The 23269-nt window shown below is 40.4% G+C and overlaps 1 protein-coding gene across 1 annotated transcript in view; it reads right to left on the reverse strand.

Moving 5' to 3' along the window:
* The window catches only part of abca2 (ATP-binding cassette, sub-family A (ABC1), member 2), a 357455-nt gene that overhangs the window by 207619 nt on the left and 126567 nt on the right, over positions 1-23269 (reverse strand). Inside the window, exons 4-6 of the mRNA XM_072388588.1 lie at positions 22536-22699; positions 21456-21577; positions 498-719 (exon numbers count right to left, since the gene is read on the reverse strand). Of these exons, the coding sequence (XP_072244689.1) occupies positions 498-719; positions 21456-21577; positions 22536-22699 (508 nt within the window). The remainder of the gene's footprint in view (positions 1-497; positions 720-21455; positions 21578-22535; positions 22700-23269) is intronic.

Below are 23269 nucleotides of genomic sequence, written 5' to 3' on the forward strand. Positions count from 1 at the left end.
TTTTAAACAACAGTATGTTTGGAGAAAGTTATCATCTTTATTTAAAGAATCCTTCCTGTTGATCACGTAATAGATCTTACCTGCTAATATCACTGATCAATAAAAAAATTACCTGCCACAATTTGGACAACTCGTTGATCATTAATGCTTTAAATGTTCTTGCTACTCTTATGTATGAATTTATTAGTTGATTATAAACTCAAAATATTCTCAGATCAACTGATAGGTAATATAATAATCGACTGCAGCCTTAAAATATTTTGATGGTGAATTATTACTAAAATTTCTGGGGATTCCTGTTTAATTGCTTGAAACAGACAAAAATAAGAAAGAAAAAAACTAAATTTCAGTTTAATATGGACTGTTGTGAATATTCCTAAACTAGGTTTTGATGCTAGAAACAGGAGAGATGAAATAACTGGAATCATAGAATCTATGACAGAGTACAGATAACCAAGAAATTGCTAATATACAACAGTTCAACACTTCAGTTTTACCTTCTCAGTGACACTACGCGTGTTGATCTGCTCTCTCAGCTCCTGACTCAGTCGTCTGAAGCGCTCTGATCTTTTACCCTCTCCTTCATTACACAGTGCCCTGTGATAGGCCTGCAGCGCTTGTTGCTGCTTCTCAGGCACCAATAGAATCTTACTGAGCTCAGTTGTGCCACTCTCCCCACAGGTTAGGAACTCCAGCATAGATCCAGTGAGGAGGAACCCCTTTGGAAGAAAGAATCAGTTTGATAATGTATAAAGAATCTGGCAATTCTATACGTAAAATAGAGAGAGAAAACCCTGCTATGAGAGGCTGAGTCCTGGACCTGTGATTCAGCCCCCAGATTAGTTACCCTAGACAATGCTCATGATTCTATCAGATGCACATGAGCATATCTTGGAAGCATACCAGAACCCTTCTGGTAATGTTTTAATGGCATCTGAGCTGCAAAAATCATGTGAATTTCAAAATTAAGAATCTGTGCAGACTCCTGGTAAGATCACTATATCTACAGTACATACTATAACAGGTATGTGGGCAAAAGGCAATAATCGGAGAGGTTATGATCCCGTAGATGTTTTTTTTTAAAATGAGAATGTGACAGAAGATAAGGCATGACTGACCTAAAAATAAAATACCACACAAATATATGATTTTGCACAGCTAAATGCACATTGCACAGTTGGGCACACAGACATACAAAAGATGCTCCCAGTGTTTTATAAAGTCATATGCAGGACAAGCTTTTAGCATGAGCTTTTTTCTTCCTGTTGATTAAACTGTTACAAAAACTTTGGAACATGACAACCACATCTTGAAGGTGATGCCAACTAATCTGCAGCAACTGTCTTTTGTGGACCAACATCTTTGAGGAAGGTTTTCAGCCGCTAGTTAAATCCGTGTAAATCAATGTGGGCTTGCAGGGCTGTTCATGTCAACACTTTAGCACTCTTAGTTCTGTGGCTCATAATGTTTCATATTGTATGTTAAGCAATACTGTAACTGATCATTAGGTACCTCCACCTCCTTAATCCCCTCCTTGTTGTTTCTCTGGCTTCCTGAGACCTCAGTGAAGTCCAATTCCTGGGACATAAGTCTGACCAGAGAAAAAAACAAACAAGGTCCAACAGTAACAACGGTCCCAAGGACCTCTGGGTACGACTGGGGGCTCTTGCTGACTTTGGTATCCATTTGCACCACCCTTTGTCCTACGAAGTAGCACTTAAACAGTTTCTGCCAATGCCATGGGGCACTGTAGAAGATTTACTGAAAAATTATTGTTTCTCTGTTCTTTGTACTGTATATCATTTAAATTTCATGTCAACTGGCTATGTTTTTCTAATATTATGTTTTGTTATTTTTATGTATTTAGCAAACGCTTTTATCCAAAGCGACTTACAAATGAATATGGTGAACAACCTGTTACCACTAGGTAGTGCCATAGTAAGTGAGTATTGGTAGCTTGATGTGATCAGACTGGAGAGCATAACATATCTCTTGATGGTTTTTGGAACAGTGGATTTTATATGTAAAACGGACAGTTTTATCTTTGAGGCATCATTAATGCCTTGAAATGCCTTTCTGGCCAAGGTTGAAAGAGATTAACTCAACGGGCTAAAAGTGGTTAAAAAAATGTTACTTCCCGTTTCAACTGGGTTTGAGTGTGGCATTTACACACGTCGGTGTGATCAGGCAGAGATGCTGATAATACGTTTTTAGAGTTATCACAACTTGCTCTTTCAAGGTGAATCATCACAATTTGCCACTGCAGACAAACTGTTCAAATAAAAACTAAATATTTACAATTTAGAATAATATGTTTCGTTGATTTATGTTTATCAATATTAATTGTTCAGATGAAAATCCCAGGAGGTAAAATGTATGCAGTTTAAACTGAACATGTTAAATTTAATATTGGGTTTAGAGCATGGTTTTATGAGGAGTAGGTTTTGTATTGATGCATACTGAAATTTTCCTTGAAATAATCTGATTGGAAAAAAAACAGCTTTTTTTCTGCATCTGATGCTTGGAATCTATATCACATACATGGGGGCTTCTTTCCTCACATGTGAGCCAACTTTTAATCATCCATATCCCATTAACAAAAACTTGGTGAAAGGTAACCAGTGGAACCAGAGAAGTGGTTGGCTCCTTGGTATAATTCACAGCTGCTTTAAAGCAGACTGCAAGAAAGCTGGAGAGACAGTGGCGTTCCTCTAATTTAGAAGAGTCTCAATTAGTCTGGAAAGATAGTTTAATAACGTATAAGAAAGCCCTTCGTAAAGCTAGAACTGCTTATTATTCATCATTGATAGAAGAGAATAAGAATAATCCCAGGTTTCTTTTCAGCACTGTTGCCAGGCTGACAAAGAGTCCGAGCTCTGTTGAGCCATGTATTCCTTTAACTCTCAGCAGTGATGATTTCATGAGATTCTTTATCAATAAAATTGTTTATATCAGAGAGAAGATTGATGGAATCCTTCCCACTATTATCACTGATGTATCATCAAGTAGAGCAGCTTTAGAAGTATCTTTAGAACCTGATTTGTATTTAGATGGCTTCTTCCTAGTTGATCTCTCTGAGCTAACATCAGCAATAGTCTCTTCTAAACCATCAACTTGTATTTTAGACCCAATCCTGACCAGACTGTTCAAGGAGGTTTTCCCCTTAATTGACACTTCCATATTGGATTTGATCAATCTGTCTTTGTTGACAGGATATGTACCTCAGACTTTTAAGGTTGCTGTAATTAAACCTTTACTTAAAAAAACCTAATCTTGATTCAGAAGTGTTGGCTAATTATCGACCTATATCCAATCTCCCTTTTTTGTCTAAAGTTCTATAAAAAATAGTTACAGTTCAACTTTGTGATCATTTACATAGAAATAATCTGTTTGAAGAGTTTCAGTCAGGATTCAGAGTGCATCATAGCACAGAAACAGCTCTGGTGAAAGTTACCAATGATCTCCTCTTAGCCTCTGATAGCGGACTTGTTTCTGTGCTTGTCCTGTTGAATCTCAGTGCTGCATTTGATACGATCGATCACAGCATTCTGTTATAGAGACTTGAACATGTTATTGGGATTAAAGGAACTGCATTAGGCTGTTTGAAGTCATAATTATATGAAAAATTCCAGTCTGTTCTTGTAAATGAGGAATCTTCCTCACACACCAGAGTAAGTCATGGAGTTCCTCAGGGTTCTGTGCTTGGACCGATTATTTTCACTTTATACATGCTTCCATTAGGTAACATTATTAGACAGCATGGCATAAATTTCCATTGCTATGCTGATGATTCTCAGCTCTACTTATCTATGAAACCAGATGAAACCAATAGGTTGGTCAGACTACAAGTGTAATAGGAAGAAAAATGCTATATTTAGTTTTTATGTAAACTGGCACACCCTTTATTTTTTTTGTAAATAATTGAATTATTCATGCATGTATTTGCAATTGACATTTAATACACTTCACATACATCGAAGTAGTATATAGTTACGCCATAGGTGGTGCTCTAGTGCTACTGTGGATTTCACAAGGGAGAATAGCTACCTGGCTCCGCTCATGCGCAGCTCAGAAATAAACTAGCATGAGCAACGCTAACTCTCGTCCTCTCTTTGTTAATTGACAGAGTTAGTACATGTATACCTTGGCTACGCAGTGCTCTCTAGCCTGTGTAACCCTTGCTGCTGGTCCAGATTTCCCCTAGGTCTGGTACCGGTAACACAAGCATGTCTTAAAGACATATAGACCTGGATGACTCAGAACGGTCTGATTCTAAATTCAGACAAACTGAAGTTGTTCTCTTTGGACCTGAGCGCTTCAGGGAGAAATTGTCTAGTTATATAGTTACTCTAGATGGTATTTCATTGGCTTCTAGTTCTACAGTGAGGATCCTTGGAGATATATTTAACCAGAATTTATCATTTGACTAGCATATAAAACAGGTTTCTAGGACTGCCTTCTTTCACCTTCGTAATATTGCTAAAATCAGGAACATCCTGTCTAAGGGTGATGCAGAGAAACTGCTCCATACATTTGTTACTTCAGGATTGGACTACTGTAATTCTTTATTATTGGGATGCCCCACATATTCTCTGAAAAGCCAAAATACTGCGACCAGAGCTCTGATAAGAACATATAGTGGAGATGTATTTCTCCAGTTTTAGCTTCTCTTCATTGTTTCCCTGTTAAATTCAGACGAGAAATTCAAATTCTTCTCTTCACAAAAAAAAAGCTCTTAATGACCGAGCTCCATCATATATTAAAAATCCTACAGTTCTATATTTTCCTAACAGACCTTCTCTCCCAAACTGCAGGTTTACTTGTTTTTCCCAGAGTTTCTAAAAGTAGAATGGAAGGCAGAGCCTTCAGTTCTCAGGCCCCTCTTGTGGGAGAGCAGAGCCTTGACACTACTCGATCTACATAATATGTCTTGACACTGCTCGAATAACATGTTGTTGAGGTCAGAATGAACCCTGTCTAGATAATGACGAAGATGCAGTAGCGTCCTCAGACAGCAGGTGCCGAATAGAGATTGGGTTTGGGCCACGTACCCACTGAATGATATAGAAAGGTATAAGAGGATGTTACAAACTGAGGTTATAGGGAACTTCCATGCATGCTAAAATGTACATGTCTCTGTGACGGTCTATTCAATAAATTCCCCATAAGATGCCGACTACTCTTTTCTCCACAACACTCTCTTGTGGCACCAGCTGCCAGTATATGTCCAGTAAGCAGACACCCTGTCTAACTTTAAGATTAGACTTAAACTTTCCTTTTTAATATAGTTAGGGAGGGCTCAGTTGACCCAGAAACATCACTTAGTTATGCTACTATAGGGCTAAACTACTGGGGGACCTCCCATGATGTCCCTTTTCTCACTCTGTTCTTTTTTACTCTCCACATACATATGACATTATTGTTGTCAATTGTTAACTTGTGTTAACCCCTTTGCCAGTCAAGGCAGATTGACATCATTCCTGAGTGTAGTATTGCCTGAGGTTTCTTCCGATTAAAAGGTTTTTTTTGTTGTTGCTGTTTTTTTCCCCACCATCACCTCAGGTATACTCAGGACAGGGGATTGAATAAAACTGAAGTTTCGATGCAATCTGTTAGTTTCCTTAGCAAGTCAACTTTTTTAAAAGATTGGCTTTGTATGAATTTGATTAATTTGGGATTTAATTAATATGATTGGATTTAATTATGATTCTATTTCTATGAGTTGGATTGTAATTGGCTTGAACTGCACTGTATCTTTGAAGTGACTTATGATGACATTTGCTGTCATTGTGCAAATACATAAAGATAAAATAAATACAACTGAAATTAAACCTGCAAGCAGCGATGATCGGGCACGAGCATGTGCGCACGTCCTCGCCAAGTTTGAAGGCGTTACCATGACATCTGTAGGAGTGTGATCATATATGAGGTGTGGAAACAGTGACGTGTCAAACCACCAGCAGGTGGCGCTATAGGTGAGTGTCAGTATGTGCACATGTACGCAGTCAGGGCAGAGTCCCGGCAAGCCTATGAAGTTTGGTAAAGATCGGACAATGTTTGCAAAAGTTATGAGTGACTTTGTGTTTTGTAGCGAGCAGTAGCAAGTCGTCAAAGTTTGAGGGTCTGCCACAGCCACATCCTTCAGACTTTGGAAAAGTTGATTACAACTATTAATCCGCCATGACTGAAAAGGAAGCTGACCAAGTTTGAAGGCATTAACATTAAATCTGTAGGAGGAGTTCGATCAAATGCGAGGTGTGGAAAAAGGCAAAACGGCACCAATTTGCATGTTCAACTCAAAATGGCTGACTTCCTGTGGACCTGGCAACATGACGTCAGGAGACTTTTTTGTGCGCCTGGGCACGACGAAGGCGTGTACTGAATTATGCCAGCCTACGTAAAACTAAGTCCAATGGCAGGGGTATTTAAAAAATTTGTAGGGGGCGTTACAGAGCCATTTTCCACCAGCCACACACATATTCTTTACATACATATGAGGTCGTCAGCGTGGACGTGTGTGCCAAGTTTCATGACCTTGCGATGATGATATGTTTCCAACCACCAGCAGATGGCGCTATAGGTGAGTGTCAGTATGCGGATATGTACGCAGCCAGGGCCGTGTCCCCAGCAAGTCTATGAAGTTTGGTGAAGATCGGACAATGTATGCAAAAGTTATGAGTGACTTTGTGTTTTGTGGTGAGCAGTAGCGAGTCGTCAAAGTTTGAGGGTCTGCCACGGACACACCCTTAACACTTTGGAAAAGATTCTCCTAACTTTTAATCCCCCATGGCTCAAGAGTTACCTGACCAAGTTTGAAGCCAGTAGCATTAAATCTGTAGGATCATATGAGAGGTGTGGAAACTGGCAAAATGGAACCAATTTGTATCTTCCCCTCAAAATAGCTGACTTCCTGTGGACCTGTTATTTATGAAATTTGTAGGCAAATGTCAAAATGGTAAATGGACTTGTACTTGTATAGCGCTTTTCTAGTCTAACTGACCACTCAAAGCGCTTCTAACACTACATAAAAAAAGAATAAGAAAAATAATTACACCTTGAAGAACAATAGGGCCTGGTTGTGCTTACAGCTCGGGCCCTAATAATAACGCCAATGGAAACAATAGGACCTTCACTGCTTGCAGCTTGGGCCCTAATAATAGGAAGAACAATGGGGCCTTAGCTGCTGGCAGCTTTGGCCCTAATAATAGGAAGAACAATAGGGCCTTCACTGCTTGCAGCTCGGGCCCTAATGACAAAAGCTAAACTGGAATGAACTGAAATAACTAATAAAAGCATCAAATTTGGTACACTCATTGCTGAATACATGTTTAATGAATCTGGATATTGGGCCATCGCAATTTTTTTTTCTGATGGCTGTGGCGGCCATTTTTAAAAATGGCCACTGGTGGTTACTGGTGTGGAATGCTTTGCCTACAGTTGCTGTTTCATGTTTTCAGCACCACAAATATAATTTAGAGACTTGTTAAAGTCAAAGAACCTTGGACAGGAATCTGAATAGTTCTGTCTTGTTGCTGTCAACATGCAGAAAGTTCTGCCAGTTTCCTGGTGTGGCAGCCTTCCCAACAACATACCTCCTAATCCCCTTTCCACGCTTGGCTCTTACTGTGCCTTTTAAGGGAATCATTTTTGTAAGTATCCCAAATGATGTCCACACGTGATACATCGCGCAGCTGCCAAGATATATGTGGGATGAATACATGTTGTGCATATTCATCAAATGTATTGGCACCTCCTGATTTAATCATCTGAACAATGGCTGCACCATCAAGAACTACACAGGTAACATCTCAGGCTTTGGTCTGAGGTGGAGACAGGTCCTCAAGGCATGTCAGAAGGTCACTCTTAGTCCCAAGTCATAATCTTCCTCCATCAGAGCAGAGTGGCCATGCTTGGTTCTCATGCTGAAAGAAGTCTTGCAGGTTTCCATCTCTTGTTTGACAGCTGATGTAGAGACGTGCAAACAGTTCGACATCACTTTTCATCAATGCCAACTGTTGCTTCTTTTTTTTGCTGTTTTTTGGCCGTGCCAACAAACAATTTCAAACGGTTGTGATGGATTGTGTTGTCAATGGGCTTTTTTCTTTCCACAAGACCTTCCTTTGTGAATGCTTCATACTATTGTTGTCCAATCTTCTGTGCCTTCTTAACAGTCGTCACTGCCAATGGATCGGCACTCTCTTTGCTATGAAGAACAATCAGGTCAGTGCTCTCCTCTTCAAATGGGTTGCCCATTTCTTCGATTACACTGACAAATGAGGACACATCTTTCTTAAATGCTTTTTGCACACTTGCTGACTGGTCATGGTGGATAACCTCATGCCCTCTTGTCCCTATGAGCTGGTGAGCATCTTCAAATTCTTCAATTAGTGTTGCAACCTCAGGGCCAGCTACCTCCCACCGCTGAAGGGCACTAGGATTGTCTGTAAGACCTATTGCCCCTCCAGCACTCTTGATCCAAGCATTATTCTGCTCATGTGCCTGGTTGATAGGGATTGCTGAGAAGACATGGTTGGTCTTCTGAATGGTGAAATTGCCAGCATTAAATTCTCTGGCAATATCTGGGTGTCTTGCTGATAGTTCAGACATATCACGGAGACTAACTGGGATCCAACGAGCATAGTTGGTGTGGTCCAGAGCAAAGAACCATGGTACAAGCTCTGTCAGAGCATCAAGGTACTTGCTGAAGGAGGACTGACGCTGGCATCTCACAAAGATCAGTAAACACAGCTCCAGTGCCATGACTGTCACCCAGTACTGGAACTGAGGACAGCTCTCTCCCCTTTTTGCAAACCATTCATCAAAGCTCAAAGGCTCATCCTTTATATCTGTGTCACGGCTATTGTAGGCCCGATGTTGCTGGATATATAATGCAGCTGCTATGACTTGGTGGGCATGTCTGGAACGAGTAATATGGACTGCACGCAAGAGGGAGTCTGCAGTGCCTGCAGTTGTGATCTCTGCTTGCACCAGTGCTTCAGCACAGCCAATGCCTTGCAACCAGTCACCCAGAGTTTTCAGAGCTGCCATCTCTATATGCAGGCCAAACATCACAACCAGTTTGGTCTTCTCCATACGTTTCTGGCCACTTCCACTGTATCTGATTGGCAATGGCATACAAGGGTTGATCAAAGGTTACTACTGGTGTCTGCCCAACATTCAGATGCTGAACTGCCTTATTGACTATATCCAGTGAATGTTTTATCATTGCCAATATGTGGGCACTCTCCTGGAATAAGGGGAGTAAGGAACTTGGACAGGACTTTTTTGCTTGTAGGGTTTTGATATGCATGGTAGGCAGCCCAAGACATGTTGTCCCTACTCTGATTCACAGAGTTTTCACCATCATTAGATGCATAGGTGTATTTGTAGTGATACTGACAACAGGTGGAACTTCTGTGTAGTAGCTTGGCAAATGGCTTATTGTCTTCGGTTTTGCAGAACCTCCAACAATTGCTATGCTGCAGTCAACTCCTTGACCTGAAAAAGCAGGGTGTTGAAAAAGCAAGATGCCCGTGAAGGACGTTTTTGATATAGTTAAGCTAGGATTATGGTCAATGTTATCAACTGCAGCAGTTGTGAAAACACTACCATGCATCCTAATAGGGCACACCACCCGTTCTTTGTGGTACTGCTGTATTACAGTTTCTCCTAGTTGGGCTGACAGACTAAGCACATGGTCATATGTGATACTAACACCCAGATGTGAAAACCGATCCACAAGTTTCCTCTTCCTGGTATGGGCATGGACCATCAGTCCTATATATATTGGAACAGGTTTTTCCTGAGCAGTACTATGTCTGATAGGTGTGGATCCTTCATGCCAACTGTGCTTTACACTGTTAAAGCATAAAAGTCGTGCAATGGTTAGGGCTGCTGATGACGATTGATATGCACTTGATATGGTTTTTGATACTTGGACCCTCAAGGACCATGTTTACTAGTGCCAACAGTGCATTTGGTATAGACACCCCTTGGCATGTTTCTTGGAATCCAGTGAAAGGTTTTAATTCATCAAACATGTGGCGACGCACAATGTTTGCTGCGCAGGCCAAACACTATTAGAGAACTTTGAACGTAGCAACAGGTCTGGGACATATCTGGCTCACAAATTAAAAACAAACAAAAGGAAAAAGAAAAACTATAGCTTCTGTTAAGGACACATCAGGAAATGTCACTCATGATCCTGATGCAATAAACTCAATTTCAGGGACTTCTACCAAAAGTTATACTCCTCACAAACTGACGTATTGGACAGCAATATTGAGCTTTCTCAGTAACATCTGCCTTCGGAATTTACATTACAAACAGGCTATGGCCTTGGATTCACCTCTCTTAATCTGAGAACTCCATGAAGCCTTCCAACATATGCCTTGCAATAAAGCCCCAGGTTCAGACGGTTTTCCACAAAAATTCTACAAATAAAGTTGGTCTACATTGGCCCCAACATTTTATAGAATGATATTGCAAACTAGAAAAAGCAAACAGCAGTGAGAATGCTGATGAGCTGAATGGGAATAGCTGATCATAGTAAAAAAAGCTGAAAATAGTTTAAATAGTTGAAACAAATTTAGCAGAAAGTTATTAGCTCAAGCTTCAAAGCGCCTGAAATATGTTTTTGAAAGGACCTGGAGCTGAAAGGTATTTTTGAAAGGCTGGATGAAGGCAGAAAATGAAAACCAAAAGTGAAAATTTCAGAAAGAAGAGAAACAATGCAGAAGCATTTGAAAATTTAGTAAAAATTAATTTGCTGATGTTTCAAAAGGCCTGATATGTATTTGTTAAAGGACCTAGAGCTAGATGACGGAAGAAAACTATAGAAAAGAGAAGAAAAATGCAAAACAAAAAGTGAATAAATTCAGAAAGAAGAGAAACACTGCAGAAAAATGTGAACATTTAGCAGAAAATTATTTGCTGGCTTTTCAAAAGGCCTGAAAGGCATTTTGAAAGGAGCTGGAGCTGGATGAGCACAGAAAACTACAGAAAAGAGAAGAAAAATGCTAAATGGACTGACAGCTGAAAGGTACTGCTGTCAAAGGTATTTTTCAAAGGGCCTGGAACTGGATGAAGACATAAAACTGGAGAAAAGAGACGATGGGCTGGAATGAAATGGGCTGAAGTAATGATGACACCTGAAGATGTCAAAGTAGCAAAAGAAAAGTAGAATTTTACTAGAAAAGCATTTGCTGGATTCTTAATTAGCACAATATTCTATAATGAAGGTCATAAGTCAAGTGAGTAATAGTTAAAATGGCTGCAGCATAATATGTAGCAGGGGAGTAGAAGAGTGATGTCATCACAGTGATAGGAATGTGTATAAGCAGCTGTGGCTTAACAAGCTCCCTCCCAGTATAACCAGCAGAAATGGCTTTTTTGGATACTATGACCTCCTGTGAGAAAACTGTAAGAGCGAGGAAAATAATTTGAACACCATAAGAGCCAGAAGGGTTAGAGGAATGTAGTTTTTATTTCAATGGAGTGAAAGATTTTTTTTAAACAGCAGCGTATTGTCTCTCACAGACAATAACACTCATTGAAAAGTTCTCATCAATCTCTGAATATTCTATCAACTGATCTAAGTCCATAGTTTTGTCAATTAACTGTAATTTCCAGACTATACACACGACCACACTAAAGTCAGGAAATAGAAGATATTTAGGCGTAAACATTTCCCCCAGGTTTGCAGAGCTAATAACACTCAACTATGTTAAGCTTCTAAAGACAATAGAAGACGATCTCGCACGTTGGAACTCCTTACCGATATCACTCATGGGAAGAGTTGCTTCTATCAAAATCATGATCTACCGAAAATCAATTACCTCTTCTCGATGATACCCATCAAACCATCTCTGAACTGGTTTAAATCTCTTGATTCATACATCTCCAAATTTCTTTAGAATAATAAGCCACCACATATTAGCTTAAAAACTTTACAGAAAACAAGAGATCATTATTTCTTAGTCAATAGGTTACAGTATATTTCCAAATGGTCTAAATCTTGTCCACTGAATGAACCATGGTAAGATTTAGAAGAAGCATTTTGCAATCGTTTAGAAATCTCAAACTTACCATATATTAGCCCAAATATCAAGCATAATAAGTGTTTCAAAAGCAATAACATCAGCTCCTCTCTGACAGCCTGCTGTGGAGGGTCTCCACTGTCTACGAGCAGTTGGGGTATCTATGCTGTATTTCCCCCTCCTCCCCATTTTAACTGCACTTTAGTGATCATACAATCAAATATCAAATTACACCGCATTTTACAAACCCTCACACATAACCACAATCAGGGAGCAGGAGAGACGAGGGGCAGATCTTCTCACACCCCCGTTTCCTGGGCTTGGCCCAGGGCAGAGAGACCAGAAGGAGGGACTGGTCGCCTGGTTCTGGGTCTGGGCTCTCTGCATTTCTGAGGGTGTCCGCACGCCGGCACGCGGATGACACCCACTGGGGGCACTGGCCCGTCACCCCTGACTCCTTCGCTCCATGGCTTTGGTACTTGGTCCCCGAAAGACTCATTGAGCCGCTACCACCCAAGGTTGAATTCAACGTCAGAGAACACAGTCTAAAAGAGGTCAAGGAGGTGGTGAAAAGAGCAAGATCAGCCTGTGCTACAGGACCCAGCTCTGTGCCATAAATCGTTTACAAGAGATATCCAAGACTCCGCAGCCACCTGAAGAAGATATTGAGAGTGATCTGGTGAAGAGAGAGAGTCATCTATCAGTGGAGGTGCACTGGAGGGAGATCTGGCTGTCCTGTGGTTGGATCTGACCAATGCATATAGGGCCACACCACACAGCTTAGTAGAATTCACCCTGGAAAGACACCAGGTGCCCCAAAACATCAGAAACCTCATCCTGGATTACTACAACTACTTTAGGATGAGTCAATCAAATTGACATCAGCTAGAAAATGGTATCATAACAGGCTGCACCATTTCTTTTCAATTACCCTTTTCCCCCATAAACATGTTAGCTAAAACATTCATCAAAACTTCCTTAGTGCCAGGAACCAGATGGATCCTTCAAGGCCTAGAAAAGATCATTGCTTGTGTGAGGATGAGCTTCAAACCCAGCAAGTCTAGGTCATTGGTGCTGAAACAGGGGTGTATTGTGGACAAGTTGTTTCACAATACCTGTTGACACCATTCCATCTATTACTGAGCAGTCAGTAATAAGCTTGGGGAAGATATTTGATGTTTGAGGATGTCAATTCTATCAAAAAGACCTTGAGGAGTACCTCACAGAGGCAGAAAAGTCAGGTTGACCATGGAGATTCAGGGCCTGGATTTATCAACATTTCATGCTGCCCAGGATCCTGTGGCCGCTGCTGGCCTATGTGGTCCCAATGACAACAGTATAGTCAATGTATAGTGGCTCTGCCTTTTGCGTAGCCTCAGCAGCGTGGCACTGTGTGGAAGCAGTAACATCCTGTAACTCCCTTTCAGTGGTTAAAGTTCATGGTGTCACAGACTAGGGAGACTCTCCTGAACAGGGACTCAAGGAACCCAAACGTATCAGTAGCTGGAATTGAGGTCATGACAGGCAGGAAATGGAAAGCAGGCGAAGCACTTAAGGTGGTGGGGTCTCAGGTGAAGCAGAGGAGCTTGTGCGGAACATGGCCAGGTCTTGGTTACTTCCCCATGACCCAACTTCAGAAAGTTGTAGCCAAATTATATATAGCCGGCGCACGAATCACCAACAATATATATTTATAGCGGACACATGTAGCGTGATGTGATAAGATATAAGGATTTATCCGAAAGTTCTCACTATCTGAATAAGCCTTATTTTACCTTGTTTTAGGGCACCACCTTCAATCGAAGGAAAAAGACAGAATCTTACGATTCTGGCATGTTAAATTAACAACCAATTATTAATTAATGGTTAATAAATTCCAGTCTCATATAGTTGCTACTGGTGAATTCTCGTTTTGTTGGACTCACACATACATAAAGAACACATACACAAAAGCCGGTTGATTTTATATATGTATATATATGAACCATTTATTAAAATGACATGACCAAAGACATGAACCTTAAGACAACAGGAGAAATGCTTTGAATATGGATGATTATATAAGAAACACTTAGTGAATTGAAAATAACTAAAAGGAGGGGATAGATGGATACCGGAATCATTCAAATAGTCTGGGTTTGTTACTATTTGAATTTAAAGGCTAACAACTTGGGTTAATTTATCATTTTAATAGCAAATTCTCTCGACACCCACCACATACCATCTGAAATGTAAGAACAGGGCGGATCTTACGGTTAGGTCAGCTCCGAACCACAGGTAATCCCACTGGGTCTCTCTCGGTTCCGCGTCTCACTGCCTTCATTGTGGTTGACTTTCAGGGACTGGACTGGTCGCTTTCCTGCGCTGGAGTGCTTCTGGTAGCTTGAAGACGAGCGGAGTGGGGTGTCGGAATTCACCGCAAATAATGTCAAAATTGTCCAAGGGTCGAGTTGGTTTTGGTTGCTGACCAACTTAAATTCACCAAAGATTGACAAAAAGGTTGACAAGCTGAATGCTGGCTCCTTTTGATGATCAAAAATAGGTGAGGAAGCTGCAGCAGCAGAGTTTAAAATGCGCTATAGAGAATAGACAGGATGACGGGCAAACAAAAACACAAAATGTATCTTTCTACTACATTCTTCCCTTTCTGTCTTTGTTCGGACCTTCTTCTTCCATCTCATCTTCTTCTCCTGCCATTTCCAAATACTCTCCGCCAGACTCTCATTCCATCAATCTTAAAACTCTCTGCTCTTCCTCTTCTTTACTAATCTGGACTCTTTTCTGAATATTCTCTATTATTTTCCTCGTGGTTTCCGGAGTTTGATTTGCGGAGGCGGGGCATGACGTAGGCCAACGCTACACTTTCAGCCAATGGTATGCCTGAAACTGTTGTGACGTCTGCCTGGGCGTATTTTGTAAGGCGACCTGCAACAAGGGTGCCTCAAAGCAGCTCGACTCCTGCATTCCTCCGTCTCATAAACATTTGTTCAGAGGATTCTAAAAACACCATAACTTGTTAAGATATCAAGGGTAAAGATATAGCATAAACGTAGTATTTAAAGACATCAAAAACAGCATAACATAACATAACATGATGGTTCTGAGTCTCAAAAATCAGATGGATATCGGTAAAATTATGACATATGAATAACGAACCAAACAATGTTATTTTCCTGTGTTAAACACAGAATACAATAAGAAACAGCTGATTATTGGTTAATAGTTGCATTATTCCATATAAATGTCACATGTCATATGCAAGTTGTTGATTAGTTTGGGTTTAACTATTCAGTACTACGAACCACTCGGGCGCAATGTTGCTCCATAAGCTGATTAGTCATTTTCCAAAATAATTACTTCTTTCGTATCCTTCCAAGTACGATCATGAAAAAGGTATTAAAATGCAGCTTGTGATATCACCGAGAACATGAAAGAACTTGTACAACGAAAGCACATTTAATACAGTTTCAAGATTCAGCTAAAAAGTGATTCTGAGATCCTTTTGAGAGGTCCATGCTGTGACAGTCTCTGGCTTGACTCAGAGTCAGGGCAAACTGTCACCATTGTTTACTTTGATCGATATAGGGCCGGAAGGGTCCTGTTCTGGTTTTCCCCAATACTCTCCTGAAAGAGTCCGTTGTTTGTTCAGCTTCATTAGCACTAAGCTATTAATGCATTTACTTAAATTTATGGCACAGGTCTGCGGAAAGAGGGGCTGAGAAAAAAGGTTGTTGTAAATTTCTCTTCTTTGATGTAGAAATCCCCCATCTGTTATTTCCACACTGACCATCCCCACAAAAGAATGTTGCAGTAATTTAAAGTCTTAAGTTTGTATTAAATTCCACACTTGAGTTCGCTACAAAGTCATGGACAAAGAGAGCAGTCTTCTTCTCCAGGAGGCGGTATGAGCAGGTATAGAGGAATAAAGAACTAGCAGTATGGTGAGTCTAACTGGGGATTTCCACAGGGGACGTAGGGCAGTGGAGCACGGGCTTGCGAGCCAGCTGTATGCCAGCGAGATTGCAAGATTCCGCGATAATCCGGAACGCATGCGGGACCGCGAGATCCCACGATAAACTGTATGTATAAAGGAAACAACAACAAACAGCTTACTTTGCTTCTCCGACGTAAAAAGAACCTGTTGATCTACATTTCTGCTTCTGTCATAAGTGCGCTAGTCAGTTTCTATATTTCTCTAATTATAGTTTTATTTTTAAAGCATATTTTGTTGATTCTGTGTTGGATTTCCTGTGCTGGAGCAATCTGCTCTGTTGAGCTTGACGTGGTTCAGCAACAGTTCCGTCAAAAGTATAAGTGCAACGTAAAGATAGCGAGAGCCGCTGCTGAGACGTTAACGTGGTGCGCCCGGTGGGTGCACTCTCATTGACTAGAGTCGCAGCGATTAGCAACGGTGACTGCGGCGCAGCCGTTATGTCCCCTGTGGAAATGAGGCTTTAGGCACCAAAGAGCATGGACAATGTGGGAATCTGTATAGCAGTGAAGGATTACATCCTGCGAACATTATACTACAAAGTCCAGTTTCTGATCTAGGCGGATGGCCTACCAAGCCCTACAAATCTCCACGTCTAGGGCAAGATTGAAACTCCATGTTGTGCTCTGTACTCTGGAAGAAGATCTCTAAAACACGTCCTCAGCAGCTTGCAGATGGCCTCTAATCGCTGGTGGCATATTCAACTGCTAAAGGCAGATGCAGAGAGACTAGCATTGGCCAGAGCAACCAGAAAGCAAAACCATCCAAAAATGATCAATTTTGTCAAGGCTGAAGGGAAACAGAGCACATCACCTCAACAACACTGCGTCCAGACATGGTAATCTTTTCAAGTTCCACCAAATAAGTGATCATTGTGGATCTCGCTCTACCCTGGAAAGAGCACATGGACGGAATTCAAAAGCGTAAACATGCCAAGTACAAGGAGTTAACAGAGGAGTGCAGGAGGATGTGCTGGATCATCCACTGAGTCTATTGAAGTGGGGGATCAATCATTTATTCATCAGCGTAACAGTGACGAGACAGATTATGTTTGGCTATGACTGACACTAGCGGCAGCATGTACAAAGAAAACAGGATATAGCCAAGAATGGAGCCTTGTGGTACACCACTGGAGAGTGAGGCATATGAATAAAAAGCATCAACCATAACAGAGAAGCTCCTATATGGGAAATAAAACCTAAACCAATTCGGGACAGTGCCACAATTGCCCACATAATTCTCCAAGCGAGAAATAAGGACTGTGTGGTCCACTGTATCAAACATTGCTGTGAGATCCAGTACCACCAGCACAATGGGAGATCTAATATCGACTGCTAATTTGACGTCATTACAAACTTTTAAAAGTTGATTCTGTACTGTGTCGAGATCTGAACAAGGGCTGGTTTAAAAAAAAAAGAAAAAAAAGAAAAGAAAATTGATTCAATTGATTTAAATTTTGCAATATCAATTCATAGGGCATGAGATCGATTTTTCCCCATGAAGTTAACCCCAGTAGTCTCATGCTTGATGCAGCAGTGGCACAAGCGTGCAAGATGGCCGACACAGGTAAACTCCGCTCAGCGAGCAGCCCCAACTTAAGTCTGACATCTGGAACCATCTGATTCAAAACAACAAAGAGCCGGATAAAACCAAAGTGGTTTGCAAGATCTGCCAAGCGGAGGTCAGTTATTGTAGAAATACTACAAACCTCAGAAATCACTTGATAAGGTATCACACTACACTAACATTAGCTTCCGACAACAAGCCGTCCAGGGCAAAACTAAAGAAACTGAGGGAATCACTAACATTACCAGCCGATTATCTGCGGGCCTTAAAGATAACAGAGGCCATCGCAACTTTTGTCTGCAAAGATTTACACCTGTAATGGTAGAGGAAAACGAAGGCTTCAAGCGGCTCGTTCATGTGCTTGATCCACACTACCTTATGGTGCAACGTAAACGTCGGACTGAAACAGTAATCCCCATGATGTACACGTGTGTGAAAGACGCCATCCTAACGAAAATGCAGTCAGCAGATAGTCGGCATAACTTATGACATCTGGACATCACTGTCAATGCAGTCGTACCTGACAGTGACTTCTTATTACATCGACAACAAGTGGTGCCCCATGTGCTTCAGACCACCGAGGTTCTCACGAGCCACACCGCTAGTAATATTAGCTGACATGTTGACGGGGGCCATACAGGAGTGGGAGCTGACCAGCAAAGACCCAGCAGTCGTGACGGACAATGCTGCAAATATGGTTTGTGCAGTGGAGATAATGCAGCTGATGCACAACGGCAACATCGCGCACACACTAAACTTAGCCTCACAAGCAGGTCTAAAAATCCCAGCCGTCTCACGTCTTCTTCCTTGAGTGAGGCGTGTAGCAACGATCTTTCACCGGTGTACGACGGCAAACCACATACTAAAAGAAAAACAGAAGCTGCTTCAACTGCCAGCGCGCAAGCTAACAGTAGATGTTGTCACCAGGTGGAACAGTGCACTGGACATCTGGCACGCTTTTTAGAGCAACAGCCAGCTATCTCTGTCACTCTCCTCTTATAAGACGTGCGCAGGAATGAAAAAGATCTGTGCACCTTAACAGAGGAGGACGTAATGATTGTCGAAGATTTGGTGCGGGTCTTGAAACCAATGAAAGAAGCTACACTGGCAATATCGAGGACAAGCAACCAACTCTGTCAGTCATCGCCCCACTTCCCGTCCTGATGCAGAAGACCTCGACCCCCAGCCTCCAAGACTCCATCGTGGTGACGGACTTGAAGACTACTGCAAAGAATAACTTTAGGACAAGGTATGCTAAGGTCTCTCTCTTTTTGTGTGTTTATGTAGGTGTGTGTGTGTGTGTGTGTCAATGTCTATGCAATAGTCAGTAGTAGGCCAAATAAAAACATTACAAAAGCAAAGTTTTGTATTTTATGTGCATTTTCTTCTCATTTTACTGATTAGTTGTAGCAGTTAATAATTTATAATCCATGCATTTTTTTAGTTTTTATGTGTGAGATTGTATATTTGTATGAATGCCATGTTTATCCCCATTCTGTGATGATGATAAAAATAATTTGTGAAATGTCTTTAAGGTATGATGCGCAGAAGGACACATTGTATGCAGCACTGGATCCTCGCTTTAAGGCCCTAAAATCCCTGCCTGCTAAAGAGCGAGATGACACCTTCTCCAGACTTCAGACTGAGGCTGCCACTGCTGAACCTGATGTAAGTATTTAAAAAACTGTTCACTTTAATAAGAATGTTTTCATTGAGAATTAGAAGATTCTCTATTGGATTGTAAAGAATATTATATCATTTAAAAGAGTTCATAAATGATTTTCAAACTATTTGTTTATTTCTGTTTTTTTTTTTTTGCCTGTCTTATTCAACAGCAAAATACTGATGGTAATGACGCTGATGAAGGAGCTGAGGAGATGGGGGGAAGCGACTTCTCCAAGAAGCCCAAGAAATCCAGCACCTTGGAGTCTCTCCTTGGGGCAGTCTACTCACCAACAGTAATGGAAAATGAACATAAAACTCCAGCAAGACAGCTGAAGATGAAATCAGAAGATAAATCACAATAACAGGACTAGACTTTAGACAGTTTAAGTTTACTTTTAGTTTTGTTACCATTATTATTTTTGCATATTAAGAAACAATGCCTTAATGCAATTCGCAGTGATGGAATGTTGTAGTTCAAGTACACTTGCAATTCCTTTATAAACTGTCCAATTTACAATTTTACACTTAAAACCTGTTGTTTATGGTGAAAATAAAAAATAAATGATATAAATTATATAAAATATATATTTATATTTTGTAACACAGTTGAGCCATTTTCATTATTTAAGAGCATCAATCGAATCGAATCAAATTCATTCAGCACCTTATGAATCGAAATCTAATCGATTTAGGAAATTGGTCACAATATCCAGCCCTAATTCAACCTTAACTGGAATTTTTCAAGAATGGAGTGTGCTTCTAAAAAGGACTGTAATTGTATAAAACAACTTTTTCTAAAACCTTGGAGAGAAAGGGCAGATGTGAGAGTAGCTCGAAATTGGATTAACTGAGCGGTCCAGGTGAGGTGTTTTAAGAAGCAGCTTGACTACAGCATATTTGAAAGCAGCTGAGACAGTCCCTAAACTAAGACAAGTGTTTAAATAGTTTTTTTAATTTCCCCCCACTAGGGGAAGAATAAAGCATGTTTCTATTTCTATTCTAATTAGGACAAGAAGACCAGATACAACACCAGTGAAGGTCTCTTTCAACATATTTGCCAGAACAATATCTAAAGGACAGTTTGTAGGTTTCATCTGTTGCACCAGCTCAGTAAGAAAGGGTAAAGAACTCCTCAAACACAGCCAAACATTTTACCTGACCTATGTCACTTTGTTAAAAAAGTATTGAAGAAAAATTTCAGCTTTTATTTGTGACATCCATTGGAGCAGTAGTATAAGGAGTTAGAATAAAGTAAATAGTTTTAAATTACTCGCTAGGTGAGTAGCTGTTGCTGGAAATAATATGGGGAAATTAATGGGAAATATTACATTTATGATTTGATAATAAACCCTCTGGACCCCTCTTGAAAAGGACAATATTTGTGTACATCATTGACTCATATAGGATTTGTGGTTAAATAGATTACTGTAAAAACAAGCAAAAGCTGCTTCAGTTCAAAATTTATTATGTTAAATAAGTTCCCTTAGCTATAAAGATTTGACAGGGCCTCCAACTACGGCCATTTATCACATTTAAAAAAAAAAAGTCTTTAGGGCAGTATAATTTTACAATTAGGAAAGCCAGTGTGACTACAAAAATGCTCCCAATTTGTTATTGTCATTCTAAATTTACAGCCAGAGAAAGCAATAATTGGTGTGTCTGTGTGTGTGTGTCTGTGTGCGTGTGTCTGTGCGTGTCTACACACGCATGTTTTGGCTGACGGAGACTAGAGAGCTAATGTAAGCCTATTGTCATTGCTGAGTCGAGTCAAAGCTGTGGGGTATTTCATGAGTCTATGATGGGTCAGTAAGCTGGATACTGTCACTCTCGCTTCACTAGGCTCTTTGACACTAGGCTCATTTAATTTCTAAAATCAGAAGATAATTTAGGAATTAACTAATGAACTGAATTAAGCACATTTAACCACGTAAACAAAGAGCTGCCACATTACATTAATGGGTAAAATCTAATTATTTTTTAAAAATGAAGTTCAAGTGAAACTGACTCAAAAAATATACACTAGATTTTTGGAAGTGGCACAGATTTTTAAACCAATTAGCCTAGTTAGTTGACTTGTGACTCCACACAATATTATCAATACAAACTTAGTAATTCCTGACAAATGCATTGAACAGCAGCCCTAGGTGAGAAGAACTTCATCTGAATAAAACAGTTAAATAATGAAACTGAATCACCTTTCTGAAGGTCACTGGAGTGTTGAGCAGCGTGCCGGCTATGGAGTTGGACAGGGAAAGGTTGTTGACCAGGAACTGCACAAAAACTGACTGGTTCTTCAACACACTGGCCAGTGTGAAGCCTGCATCCAACAAACAAACAATTTTTTATTTTCCATCTATTCATCCATCCATGATACCTTATACTAGAGGAATGTAATTCATATTTGGGGGAATGATAAAGTAATATTTAATTTGATTAAAGATAATTTTGTGCCCAACATTTTTGCACAAGGTTATATGGTTTATGTTCAAAGTTGCACAAGCTAACCACTTGTACATATAAAAAATTCTAAGGTCATACTTACCTGGTTAAAGAAAGGTTAAATAAATGAATTCTAAGTTCCAGCCCGCAATAACCCATTAGGACACAGAGGTCATGTTTGGGGGTTACATTTAGGAAATTTGGAAAATAGTGTCCAAAGTCCTATGTGTGTGTGTATATATATATAAGTTTAATATGTTATTACACATGACACATTACCTAATAGAGAAACAATACATTACCACAGAAAAATATGTATTTTGTATGTTTACAGAAAATGAAGGAGCTCACTCATTTTACTAATCAAAACTGCAATGAAAGCTCACATTGTAACTGAATTGCCGCTATACTAGTCTGTGTGTGTCATATTTTGCGTCTTCGTATTCTATAAATAGCTCTACTGAGATGCAAGTAGATGGGCAAGCATGAAGTTTGGCATAGAGCATAAGTACTAAGAAATTTTAAGCTATGTTCACTTCTCGAGTCACTTACTTTATAGTGGTTCAAAATTCTTGTCTGAATTCTCCTGAATCCTGTTTCAACTGTGTACCAGCAGGTGAAATACAGCAGCTGAGTATTTTGACAGTGCATCATTGTTATTTTATCTCTTCACTTGATAGTAGTATATTTGTCAAACTCCTTGAGTTAAAGCTGAAAGTCTACATTTCAATCATGTCTAACTTATTACGCAACACTACAGCAAGTGATTTCAGTGATGTTTTGAAGTTTCACACAAGAGAAAGATATCATGACACATTACATGAAGCATGGCAAACCTTGACTCTTGTTGAAGTTATGGTCTGGTGGTAAAGGGGTGGAGCTGATACTCTCAAGGTGTTGCTGCAGGGTCTCCAGCTCTTGACCCAAACCAGGTCGGTCAGACATGAAGAGTCGGTTTTGTTCAACCACTTCACTGAGCCTATCCAGCAGCTGGGTCACTCTAACAGAGGTAGGTTTACACATAAAATACTTTCTCAACTGAATGGAAGAAGAACTGTTATTCATTCAATTGCTTCCACAGACAGAACAGAGCCAAAAAAAGGAAGAAAAATAGTAAAAAAAAGTGGGCTGTGTGAAGGGGATGAGGGGGAGTTAGCTGCACAAAGGGATATTTCCATGATCTCCGACGCTCTGACAATGAAACTGACCATTTTTTTGTTTTTACTCACACATTGGGGCGGCTGTGATTGGTCTGCTCAGAATATAATTTCCAGCAGTTGCTTTTTCCGGTCATAATGGCTGTACACAGCGAAGAAGCTCGTCAAATCGGCCAGTTGACATTTGAAAGTATCGAAAGTTCATCCAGGTCCCTCAGTGGGTGAACCAGTGTTGTAAATTCACCCGTTCCCATCCTCGACCAGTTTAGTGGTCGTACAGGCCACTTCCGCGAACGTCTTCTCTGTCGCCTGCCCTTCAGCATTTGCACTATAAGCATTTGTTCTTCAATATTGATTAGCTCCAACTGCAAATACAGCTGCTCCACCTCGGTTGCCATCGTTTACTGTTGTTA

This window comes from Leuresthes tenuis, unplaced genomic scaffold (genome assembly GCF_036924035.1).
Source record: "Leuresthes tenuis unplaced genomic scaffold, fLeuTen1.0.hap1 SCAF_6, whole genome shotgun sequence".
Lineage (NCBI taxonomy): Eukaryota > Metazoa > Chordata > Actinopteri > Atheriniformes > Atherinopsidae > Leuresthes > Leuresthes tenuis.